The sequence below is a fragment of the Andrographis paniculata genome, unplaced genomic scaffold (genome assembly GCF_009805555.1).
Source record: "Andrographis paniculata isolate CXL003 unplaced genomic scaffold, ASM980555v1 Contig87END, whole genome shotgun sequence".
Lineage (NCBI taxonomy): Eukaryota > Viridiplantae > Streptophyta > Magnoliopsida > Lamiales > Acanthaceae > Andrographis > Andrographis paniculata.
In genome coordinates this window covers 3,190,095-3,202,459 of record NW_026137625.1, presented here as the reverse complement: position 1 = coordinate 3,202,459, position 12,365 = coordinate 3,190,095, and the positions used below count along the sequence as shown (strand labels likewise).

General features: G+C 32.1%; 2 protein-coding genes across 7 annotated transcripts; one reads left to right on the top strand and one right to left on the bottom strand.

The window, feature by feature from the left end:
* Positions 1-3,796: 3,796 nt before the first annotated feature.
* On the top strand, positions 3,797-7,294 carry LOC127242726 (serine/arginine-rich splicing factor SC35-like). Of its 5 annotated transcripts, none has more exons than XR_007836865.1 (12): positions 3,797-3,963; positions 4,056-4,134; positions 4,536-4,615; positions 4,701-4,767; positions 4,936-5,013; positions 5,308-5,523; positions 5,619-5,796; positions 5,884-5,993; positions 6,171-6,336; positions 6,428-6,520; positions 6,833-6,935; positions 7,031-7,294. XR_007836865.1 is itself a non-coding variant. In XM_051262396.1 (8 exons), exons 1-8 carry the CDS (start codon positions 3,888-3,890, stop codon positions 5,887-5,889), a joined length of 780 nt encoding a protein of 259 aa, XP_051118353.1. In that variant the 5' UTR covers positions 3,797-3,887; the 3' UTR covers positions 5,890-6,119. The 5 variants fall into 5 exon arrangements, 1 of the variants encoding a protein (XP_051118353.1); XR_007836864.1 differs by having other exon boundaries at positions 6,415-6,520; XR_007836866.1 differs by lacking the exon at positions 6,428-6,520.
* Positions 7,295-9,166: 1,872 nt separating this feature from the next.
* LOC127242738 (uncharacterized) lies at positions 9,167-11,788 on the bottom strand. Of its 2 annotated transcripts, XM_051262415.1 has the most exons (5): positions 11,470-11,788; positions 11,287-11,360; positions 10,339-10,462; positions 9,965-10,252; positions 9,167-9,818 (listed from the first exon to the last, which is right to left on the bottom strand). In XM_051262415.1, the coding sequence occupies exons 1-5, from the start codon at positions 11,584-11,586 to the stop codon at positions 9,558-9,560; spliced, it is 864 nt and encodes a 287-aa protein (XP_051118372.1). In that variant the 5' UTR covers positions 11,587-11,788; the 3' UTR covers positions 9,167-9,557. The 2 variants fall into 2 exon arrangements, with proteins under 2 accessions (XP_051118372.1, XP_051118373.1); XM_051262416.1 differs by lacking the exons at positions 11,287-11,360; positions 11,470-11,788 and adding an exon at positions 10,930-11,045.
* Positions 11,789-12,365: the final 577 nt, after the last annotated feature.

Below are 12,365 nucleotides of genomic sequence, written 5' to 3'. Positions count from 1 at the left end.
TCACCAATTTTCAACCCTATCTGGTTGAGTAAATCACTCACATTTTTAGAATAAAAGATTTCACATTAATTTTCCTTTGCACCGAAAGGGAATGAGTGAGTTTCCATGCATTGATATTTCCTCAAATATATCTTTTATCTTTTGGAAAGTCTGTACAGTTCCATTTGATGGATGTTGAATAAAATATCGGAGAAGAAAACGTGAACGATACGTAGGTTTTTATTTGATTACTAATAATAAAAGAACATTTAAAAATTACCATTGCAAAAATTGTTCGCTTCACTATCAACACAACAAAAATCTTTAAGAAGAAAGCGAGTTCTTGAATTCCTACAATCATTGGTTTTTTGTTTACTTTGACTAGGATTTAGGTTTTTTAATATACAATTATTCTAATTTTTAGAAAAATATGTTTATCTTCCCACCAAATATCATATTTAAATTATTATTCAAATCTAAATCTCAAATCAAGATACAAAATCAAACTCAACTAAATAAATTCTAGCATTCATTATTATTAATTATACATATACAATTATACATAAATATAATACAACAATCTATATTACCTTTCTATACTCACTCTCCTTTTAATTTGGTTGTCATTGGAAAATATTTTCATTTTTTTTTTAAGTAAAAAATTATTATATTTTTGTATTTTTTTTTACTATAAAAAGAAAAAGTAACAATTATTACTCATTTTTATTAAAACTCGTACCCGATCAAATGAGCACACATTTGCATAACGGAGGGAGTATTATTTTTAATTAAAAATATAAAAAAAACAATAAAAATATAAAAATTACATTTTCTATTTGCATAACAGAAAAACAATAAAAATATATAAGACCGAGAATTTCGCACTACATGGATATATATATATATATATATATACATACATTAATTTTATCCACGTGAATAAAAAAATGTAAGTTATTGTTCGATTTTTATAAAAAAAAATAAAAATAAAAATTCGAAATTTCAACTTGTGATAATTGCATGAACGATCAACGTCTCTTTTCAATTCAATGATCAAAAATATTTTTAAAAATGTTAAATACAACTCATTAGCGTACATGTATTGACAATATAATTACAACACGTGTGAGATCTTATTATTGAAACAGCTTCGATTAATTAAACAACTTGGATAGCATGCTGAAATTTCATTATTCAGCACTGCTAAACTAAATCTTAGTTATTGATAAATTAAATTAATTAAATTATTATTTTTAATTATAATAAATGAATGGTTAAGATTAATTCAGCATAAGTTGAATTAATTTAATACATCAACATAGGATCCAAACTCTTTATTAAAATATTGATTGAGGATTTATTAGCACATTATGGGTGTGTTTGTTCCGGGGTTTGGATTTTGAGTTGGGATTTGAATAGTAGAAATTTTGAATTTGAATAGTTGTATGATGTGATATAAATAGGTGTTGATTTGATATTTTGAATGTAAAATTGATTTTTAGTACTCCCTCCATCCAAGCTAAAAGTTGTTGATTTGATATTTTGAATGTAAAATTGATTTTTAGTACTCTCTCCATCCAAGCTAAAAGTATACAATTACTTTTGGCGCGGAGATTAAGGAATAATAGTATTTTAATTATAATTGGCAGGTAAAAGTAGTAAAATGACATTTTTGCCCTTACTTTTTTTGGTATAAAAGTAATGATGTGATGTAACGTAGGGGTATTTGTGGAAAATTGAGATATTTTTAAGGAAATTGTTACTTTGTAATTGGGCGTCCTAAAATAGTAATGTGTATACTTTCTGACTGGACGGAGGGGGTATAATATAAAAAATAAAAAATAGGTGTTTGATTTGATATTTTTGAGGAAAAAAAATTGGATAAATAGTGAAAAAGAAAATTCAATCCCTCAAACAAACACACCCTATATTGATCGCCCCAATTTGCACATAAAAATTGAAATCACATGAAAATATATGCTCTATAAATGATCAGTATGTGTATGTATATTATAAATATCTAATGTATTGTAGAATGCGGGCACGGTTTGGATATTTGCAAATATGCAGGTATTTGATATCCGAATCGAACCGAACAAATACCCGAAATCGTGAACTGTATTCGAACCCAAAATTTCGGTTCACCGAATTTTCGGTTAATTGAAAATATTTGCAATTAATTTGAACCGAACCGAAATTAAAAAATAATATATTAAAAAATAATTAAAATTCTAATTAAATCAAAATATTTGTAAATATTTCAAATATCCGAACCGAATCCGAACCGAAACCGAATCGAATATAATTATTAATATAAATTTTAAAATATAATAATATAAATATATTCGATTCGGTACCGAAAAAAATATTCAAAACCAAAACCGAACCAAACCGAGCAAATATCAAATATGCAGTATTTGTATTCGAAACGAATTTGCTCGGTTAACCGAAAATTCGGTTCGATTCAGTTCGGTTCAACGGTTCGGCTGTTCGGTTCGATTTTTTTGCCCACCCCTAAGAATATATTATATTTAAAAATGTTTAACCTTTAAGATCATTTAAATGTTTATTTTTTATTTTAAATAAATCAATACTCAAGATTTGATTAAGCAGTAATACACTTTTCAATTATATCACTAAATATTTTTTATTTTTTATTTTTATGTTGTTTCCATTAGTAGGGGTGCTATATATGATCTTAGGTGAAATAATTAATGGAAAAATTTGCAAGGCAAAGTCATGTCTGTATCTATTGTAATATATATATGTATATATATTTACCCTATCTTAAGTGAAACAGTGCATTAACCATGGTTGATATAAATGGATGGAATTACCATTTTATGTCCATTCAATGCTTGATGATGTGTTTGTCTGAGTGATTTGATTTTGAGTTTTGATTTAAATAGTAAAATTTTGAATTTAGATGTGATATTTTGAATGTAAAATTAATTTTTAATATAATAAATATAAAATAATAAGTATTTAAAATTTGATATCTTTTGGGAAAGAAAATATAAATTTTGAACAAATACTCATCAAGATTGTTGATAATACATGTAAAACATGCATATAATATATATATATATATATTAATACAAAATATATTGTGTTAAATAAGAATATGGATTGTTGATTTATAATTGCAGTTGTGTTATATGAATATATTTATTACGGAGAAATCAATAGGATTATATATTAAAATTAAGATAGCTAAATAGTTTAATTAAAATTTAAAAAAAAATTATTATTTTAAATTTTCAAATGTGATCAAAGTGTATAATTATATTTAAAAAAAAATTGACAAATTATGTAGGACGGACAAAAATAAAAAGAGATAGACAAATTAAATGAGACGGGAGTATTAACTAACAATACATATTAATAGTATGTTTGAATTAATTCTAGCAATGTACTGAAAAGTAGAAGTAATTGTTCATATGTTGGTTAGTTATAATCCATGCCCTAACCATCTCATGTTTGTTAATATCTTCTAATTACTATAGGGTGTGTTTGTTCGTGGGTTTGGGATTTTGGATTTGAATTTTTAATAGTAAAATGTTGAATTTGAATAATTGTTTGACGTGATATAAATAGATATTAATGTCATGTTATGTTTTTTGAACGTAAAATAAATATGTATTATAATATAAAAAATAAAAAGAAAATAAAAAATTATAACAAATTAAAAATTACACTGAGGCTAAAAACATATTGGGCTTTTCGACAAAATAAATCCGGCCTATAATTTTGGGCGGCCCATTTAGGGCGAATATCGGTTGTTTTATATCACTGTGACTGTACGGCGGAAGGGCAAAATTGTCTAATCGGAAAAGTCTGAAACCCTAGAGAGAGAAAGAGAATTCTGAGAGCGAGGTGCTCTCACACGCATCGGGAAGAACTCAACGATGTCGCACTTTGGAAGATCGGGGCCGCCGGACATCAGAGACACTTACTCTCTCCTCGTCCTCAACATTACTTTCCGTAGAATCCGCGTCTTTCTTTATATTCCTTGAAATTTTCGAAACTTTTTTTGGTTTGTTTTTCAATCTTGTGTGTTATTTTTCATTTCTCAGGTACAACTGCGGACGATTTGTTCCCCCTCTTTGATAAGTATGGGAAAGTGGTTGATGTGTTTATTCCGAAGGACCGAAGGTAGAAACGATGTGGTTCAGCGATTTCGCGAGTGATTTGTTGCGTGTGTGTTGTGTGAGCGAGCATGTAATGAGTGTAGGCGTATGCGAATTAGTTTATTGGGCGTTTTTGCGAGATTTATCTAAGTAGGTTATTTCGTCTCAGCGGATTTAAGATTGAAATCAGCATTTCCATTTTCTATAGTAAATTTTAATTACAGTAGCAAGTTTTGCTTTGATGCTTGTGATATGGAAGAATTTTCTTGTGCTGTTTCTTGGGTAATCTAAGAATGTTTGAAGAATAGTTAATGTGTTCCTATTAATCTGATCTACTTCATAGTGAATATTAGAGACATTATATATATATATAAGTGAATTCATTGTTACCTGTGTATGAGAATGATTCATTTTCTTGTTACGTAGGACCGGAGATTCGAGGGGGTTTGCATTTGTTCGATACAAGTATCAAGATGAGGCTCAAAAGGCTGTAGAAAAGCTAGATGGTGAGTCTGAAAACATTCTTGTGTGGTTCAGTCAATTAAGTAAAGTAAAAGTAGTTGTGGTGATTTGTTGTGTTCTTGAATGCAGGAAGAGTTGTTGACGGCCGGGAAATAATGGTCCAATTCGCTAAATATGGCCCCAATGCTGAACGAATGTGAGTCATTTACTACTCCCGACATTATGGATTTGCCAAGTTCATCTCGAATCTTTTGCATACTCTTATTTAAATGATATGATGATATTAAATAGTTTACCAGTTAATCTGTTTTTTGTCCTAATGGAAAATCTTGATTTCACTAACTGATTCGGGGAATCTCGTCAGTCACAAAGGGAGAATCGAAGAACCTACTCATCAACCCCGAGGAAGATCTAGAAGCCGCAGTCCTCGTCCACGCTCACGGTTGGTATCTTCCTATAAATAGCAATGGTTCTGTCCTTTATCCCCATACCTCGCTGCTGCTGAAATTCATAAATGAAATTTTACCATAACCAAAATGTCAGAAATAAATTTCATGTATTTGATCTACCATCAGCCGTGTGATTCCATAGTGGTTTTTACATCACACAGTTGAATTCTCTGAATCAGAATTATAATATTCTTTGCCATTGATGCAATGATTGAGCTCAAGCTTGCTATGGAAATGCTTATCTGTTGCTCAATGCTAGAGTTATAAAAAGAAAGTGTTTAATACAGGGACAGGGATTACAGGAGGAGAAGCCGCAGTAGAAGTAGGGGTAGAAGTGAACGCGAACGTCACCGTGGTAGGGACAGGGATTCTCGTTACCGAAGTCGGAGCAGGTCTCAAAGCCCAAACCGGAGCAGAAGCGAAAGCCCTAGTTATCGCAGGGATCGTGGAAGAGGCAAATATGATGATGATGAGAGACGCAGACCGACCCGATCTTACGAAAGGTGGTTAATTTTTATGTCTGACACAGATACTGCAAAAGCTGCTTCATTTGTCGTTATTCGATTATCGGCTAATTATGAATTTTTTTTTATCATAGCCCTTCACCTGTCCGTCGAAGTCCTAGTCCTCGGAGGAGTCCTTCCCCAGACAAAAGTCCTTATAGGAGTGAAAGCCCTGGTGCTCGGAATCACAAGGAAAGATCTACTACTCCTAGAAGTGTATCTCCTCGCGGTCGTCGTGATTCCCGTAGCCGTTCTCCGATTTCTGAGGCTGACGTAAGTCCTTTACTCCTATCTCGTTATCACTATTGATCAAGCTTGTTATTTACATTATCGTGTTGGTTTCTTTCTTCTCCTTTGCAGGAATAATGAACTTGAAGATTGCTGAGAAAATGTTTTCGGTTGCTGATTTGTCAGTGTTTATCTTCTCAGTGACTCGATCCATTTTATATACCTGAGATAAATTTACCAAGGTTGATCTACTTATCGTAGCCGTGGAGACAATTGTTTTGGTTTATTTTGATAGTTTGTGTAGCTACCCCGTTAACTGTTTGGTACTTTAGTCGGTTTTTTTATCTTACAAAGTTTCTTTACTACTAGTGCTTTGTTTTGACAAGTTACTCATTATGCCCTTTACTTGCCTTCTATAGTTTGTGTCCGTGAAAAGTCGTAGTTGCTGATTGACAAGATGCTGCTGTTTTTAGATGATACAGTAGCTGTCGATGCTGCAGTGCTTTTATTCGCTGTCGATTTTTATATTGTTCGGATGGTGCTGAACTAAGCTACGTTTACATTCTGACTCGCATCTTGATTTAGGTAAGAGAACGAAGTAACACATTCCAATTCTCTCTTAAAATCACATTTGAAAGTTTAATATCTGTCTTCTTTGGGGAGAGTTAATCACTAGTAATCAGTCGACATTTCTGGAGTTCGTGTAATCTGTAACGGGTGCTGTTGTTGAGTTGATGTGCTGTTGGCTGCTGACTTTTAGTTTCAGTTGGTAAGAACTAACCTTCCATCTTGGCATCTTTATTCTAGGGGGGAATGTAAATTTGGCTCGGCAAGTGACATTTTTCCTCATTTCGGTTCTTTAAATGGATCGTATCTGGAAATAGTTTTGTATCTTATTTATTGTTGCTCTAATGGTTATCCACAACGCATGTGAGTTATATGCTTAAAATTAGGATCAGTAGAGCGACAATGGTAGTACGATCTACTTTAGGGTTAAAATTACGAGGGATGTCACTTAGCATAAGTAAATTTACCTTTTTTTCCCCACTTCATTGATATTAGATGCTGCGATGTTTTACAGCACCGGAGTCTGTGGTTGCGGTACTTTGCTGTTAGCCGTGAAACTGATGCAGCTATTCTTGATGAATCGTATTTGTAGCTGTGTGGGCGATTTAACCGTTTAGGTAAATAAATAAATCGAATGTGACATAGACTTCCCGGATGATTGTTTGACTAACGGTCGGTTTCACTTGTATGATTATTATTCCATTCTTTGCAGTCAGAGTTGCCGATGTAGTTCTTTTGCCCGGCTGCATTTTTTCGATTGATCGATCGCCTTATTGCAGATTGAGATCAGTCCAGGTTATTATTGCACTTTGATTTCTAGCATTGCATTTGTTGGAATTTTTCTTGAAAGATAAGGCGAGTTCATAGTTGTCGAAGGTGTTCATTGTTATGTGTTTGGCTTCAATTTGAAGATTATCTCAATAGTTTTGAGAAGATATTGACATGTTAGAATATGCTCATCTTTTGAATTTGTGCTCACTTTTTCTTTCAAATCCACTGTTCATCTAATTTTTTATTTTTTTTTCCCAAGAATATCAAATCAAATATCTATTTTTTATTTTATATATTATATTAAAAATTAATTTTACATTCAAAATATCACATAATATTTATCCATATCACATCATATATGTTTTACTAGGACTATTATTGTTTGAATTTTTTATCATAAAAAATGAACTATTATTGTTTGAATTTTTTATCATAAAAAATGAAAAATAACACATTGCGATTGTATTATTTTTTGTATTTTCTTATCATAGAAAGTAAACCAAATTATACTCTATATTTTTAATAAAATATATTACTTTTTCATAAAATATTATTTAAATAAAAATCTAAATTAATATCTTATTGTAAATAACAACCAAATAAACCTTTCTATTCTGTATTCTTTGTTATATTTTGAACAAGCCTAGGTCTGTCTACCTCGAATGAGATATTTGAGAAGATATGATGAAGTATAGAATATCGAGTTCTGGTAACTGCTGTATCTCTAAATTTTTCTTGTACGAAATTCTTATAATATGTTTTAACTTTTTTTGCAGTTGAAATTAAAATAAAATAATTACTGTACTTATTTGGTTATTCACTAAATTATTCGTAATATTTTATTTGTTAACTTATTATTTTTAATATAATAATTAATAATTAATTTATTACTAATATTTCAAGATTTCTCTTTTAATCCATTTTATTTTTAACAAATTTACTCATTTTAAATATATTTAATCAATATAAATTAATTTAATTAAATTCAAATTTCCTTAAAACTTTATTTTTAAATATAATGCTATAATCATTTAAATATGTATTTTAATAATTTTATTTATATATATATTAATATTTTTAAAATATCAATAATATTTATAAAGAAATATAAAATGATATTATAACCTATTATCAAATCAACATGACGTAAACAATGCCGAAAACAAATAGATTATTCTTGGTATTTGTTCCATTAATATTTTACTATCTATTTAATTATAACATTTACATTTTACTTTTAATTGCGATCCTTGTAAATATAATGATACTTTTGCTAAACGAATTACAATAATAAATAAACATTTTTTACAAAACAAATACTATGTCATCGAAATTTCGCCCATTTAATCAGACATAAATTTTAATAAAAAACAAATAAATAAAAATAAAAGCTTTTTCTTTTTATATAAAACAAATAAATGATGCATTGAACGTAGAAAAAATTTAATTAATAATTAATTAAAAATATATTAATAAAAATAATTATTATATAATAAAATATTTTTAAAAAATTAAAATTTAAATAAAATTAAAATTTATAATTCTTTTCTAAAAAAAAAAATTACAAAATAAATGGGCTGACGAAAATAAATAAAAATAAAAAAATAGACATAAGAGACGGAAACAACAAAACTACTCCCTTCTCTTTGTCCAATAACAAATTTTTCCATTTTAGTCTGTTCCATAACAAAGTATCCATTTTTTTTAACTGTATTTTCTACGTAATATAAATACCTTACGACTTACAATATATTACACAAGCCATTATCTTTATATCACATACTAATAAAATTATTTTAGTCATTTCTATTTTATTTCTACTATATCCCAATATAATACAAATATTTCTAAAACTACATAAAAAAACAAATGGATAATTAGTTTCGGGACGGAGGGAGTATTAAATTTAGAATTAAATGAAAAAAAAAAGTAAAATACCAGTATTAACTAATTTTTTGATATAAACATAATATTAAGTATTTAATTTTTAAAATTGCAAAAAAAAAAAAAAAGACTACGTTCACGGGTTCAGCATGATCCAAAAACTAAAAAAAAAAAACTACAAGAACAAAGCAGATAAAAGATGAAAGGATATAAGTAGAGACAAAGTGAAGGCAAGAAGAAGGTATTATAGTACATTACATAAGAGGACACGACACGACAAAAACTAACTATAACTCTAATCAATCAAATTCCTCACACGCCCAACACACAGTTAAAAACATCATCACCCAACCCAACACCCAATAATCATAATCATAATAATAAATAACAAATATCCATCAAATAACCATACCCATACCCATACCCATACCCATACCCGTCTAAAATAACACACCCAACGACTCAAACACAAACACAAACCCAAACCCCAACAAAACCAAAAAGATAATTAGTTGCAGAAATAAGAAGAAAGGAGAGGAGAAGGTGTTACCAGTAACAGCTCGTTGTTCAGTTATATCATTCGTTCATACTAAGGCAATGCTGCTCTCCCCGCCCGGCGGCTTCCGAACGCCGCCCAAATAGTCGCGCGACTCCACTTTCCCGTCCGCAAATATATTGCTCCCGCTCATCTCCCGGAGCTTCGCCGAACTCAGAGGCTTCTCTGCAGACGCCGCCGCCCCCCCATCTTCCTTGAAGATGTTATTCCCCGATAGCTCCGAGAATTTCTGGTTCGGAATTTTCTTCGCCGTCTTCATCACAGATTCTTCGCCTGTTGCTCCGTCGCCCTGTCCAGAATCGATCAGTCTATTTCTCACCGGAACAATTCTCCAAAAACATTATTAAAAAAAATACAACTATACACACACATTAATATAATATATTTATATTAACAGATAGTAATAGTATATTTGTAATGGTTACGGCTACGTACATTGTGGGATGCAGGAGATTCGCCGATGGAAATGCTTTCCCTTAGGGCTAAAGCTCGGGCAGCGAACGGACGGGGCTGAATTTCGGGCGGCAGAGCGAAGATATCGTGCCCACTAAGCTCCTTGTTTTTTGCGTCGGAAATTTGTTTCCTCAATCTTGCCTCGGATTCGCTCTCGAGTGTCCCGCTCAGCTCGCGTTGTTTAGCGACTTCGGGCAGAGTAGCCGGCTTTTTTGGAGATACGGTTTCTTCTTCGCTGAAGGATATGTGGCTGATTCCTGCCAATGCTTGCTGGAGCAAATCGATCGAACATCAATGCAGAACGTATGATCGGGATTCGAATGAAAATTAACATGGATTAGTTAAGGGTACGATACCTGGTACATGCGTAGCCCGGTTTTGTTCGTGTCTTCCTCGTTGTCCGATGCTCCGTCTTCTCCTTTTCCCTTGAATATTCCGCTGCCGGTCATTTCTTTCATTTTGTAGTCTGAGCAGGGTTTCCTGGATTCCGAAATGGAGTTAGGTTTTATCCATAGAAATGTGTAAGAATAATAAAGGAATGGCGAGGAACAATTGATCTGGAGATGTAACAGAGAATGAACATTGGGATTGTATCAGATCAAACAGGAGTTTAATCATGACAATCTGTTAATACCAAGTAAGATTGCTTCCTATATCTTGAGAAATTCTAAAGTGCACCATCAAATTCAAGCATGTAATTTAGGAAAAGTAAATTCGAGAGTGTACAGAGAATTTTCATAGTTTAGATGAGATGAGATCCATAGAGAGTCTCCTTGCTTGCCTAATTAATTTCAGATTTGAGCAAGCTAGCTATATGAGCAAAACTAAATCAATTCTTCCTCAGGCAAATATGATAATTCAACAAGTTCTTCGAATGATTTTGGTGGATCAAGAGCTAAAAAAAAGCAACATCAATAAAAATGCGATTAAATCTAGTGATCACGAACATTTGGAAGACATTGAAGTTCAGCAATCTAGTGACTTCGTTGACTTGTAAAACAACAACGTACAGCGAAATCAGAGATATAAAACTGGCCTTCAATGGCATTTGACAGTGGAGAAGCAGAAGAATCACAAAATTTATTGAATCGTGCAAAATTTATGCATTAAATTCGAAATACAGCCAATACGAATGGAGCCAAAAGTTCATATGTGAAAAGTAAATAAAAACCAACAAAATCTCCGTACCGCAGCATTTATTGCCCGATTCAGACTTGCAGAAATTATATACAAACAAAAAATCACAAAGGAGAAAAAGAAATCCAAAAATTATGAAGGAAAAAGAAATGAGCTAGATCTCCAACCTCTTATTCAAGCTCTCAACCTCTTCATCAGTCACCTGACCACCGAACACCACCTTGCTCACTCCATCCGACGGCTGCCATTCCAAACCGACATTCAAACCAAAACAAAAAATAAATAAATTAAAATAAAAAAAAAAAAACCAAACGCAACGAAAGCACTCCGGGACAAACGAACGCCATTACCTGGTGCGACCGAGCCGCGGATGCAGTCGCCGGTGAATTCTCCGGCGGATTCTCCGTCCACGTAAGCAGATCTGCCGTCGACGTGTTAGGCTTCCTCACCGGCGTCGACTTCTCCATCACTACCAACAAATTCCGTACCACAACCACCACTCCTACAAATCACGAATCCTGAATGCCTTTTCTACAGCTCGCTCGCTACCACAACAACCGTACGACGCCGCAAACACCGCGGTGGCTCCGGCGCCGGCGTTTTTCCTCCCGAGATTTCCTGCGGTGTTTCCGTCCCCCCTCTCGGACTTCTACACTCCTTATTTATACTCTCACTTCGGATAATCTATTGTCAATTTGGTACTTAGAAAATTACATACTACTCAATTATTAATTAACTACTTCCTTTTTATTTTATTAATAGCACAATAATATTTAATTAATTAATTAATGTAGTTTAAATTAGTTTTATATAAATAAATTGTTTTTTGAAATAACATTTAAATAAATTTAAATTCCCAATGTTCTCGTAACGTTTGAGTGATATTCGGTTATTTCATTTAATTTTTGTTAATAATTATGACGTCATTTCATTGGGACACGTGGCGAGTGGTGTATGGAGGGTGCAGGTAATGGGAATAGAGGTCGCCCGTACTCAATCTCAGCTCTTCTTTTATTCGCGTCCCTCGCTTTAAATGGGCGGGCATGTGCGTGGATGGGACGTGACAGCGACAGGCACAGGGACAGAGGGGATACAATGTAGTTTTACGGTTATACCCCTAGTCTTTCTCATCTGTATCGTGGCAATTTCGTCAATTTCTCCACTATATTTTTTTTGTTTTGAATATTTGGCGAGGATTATAGGCTGTTAATACGCTCGATTTTAATTTTAATTTTTTATTTATATA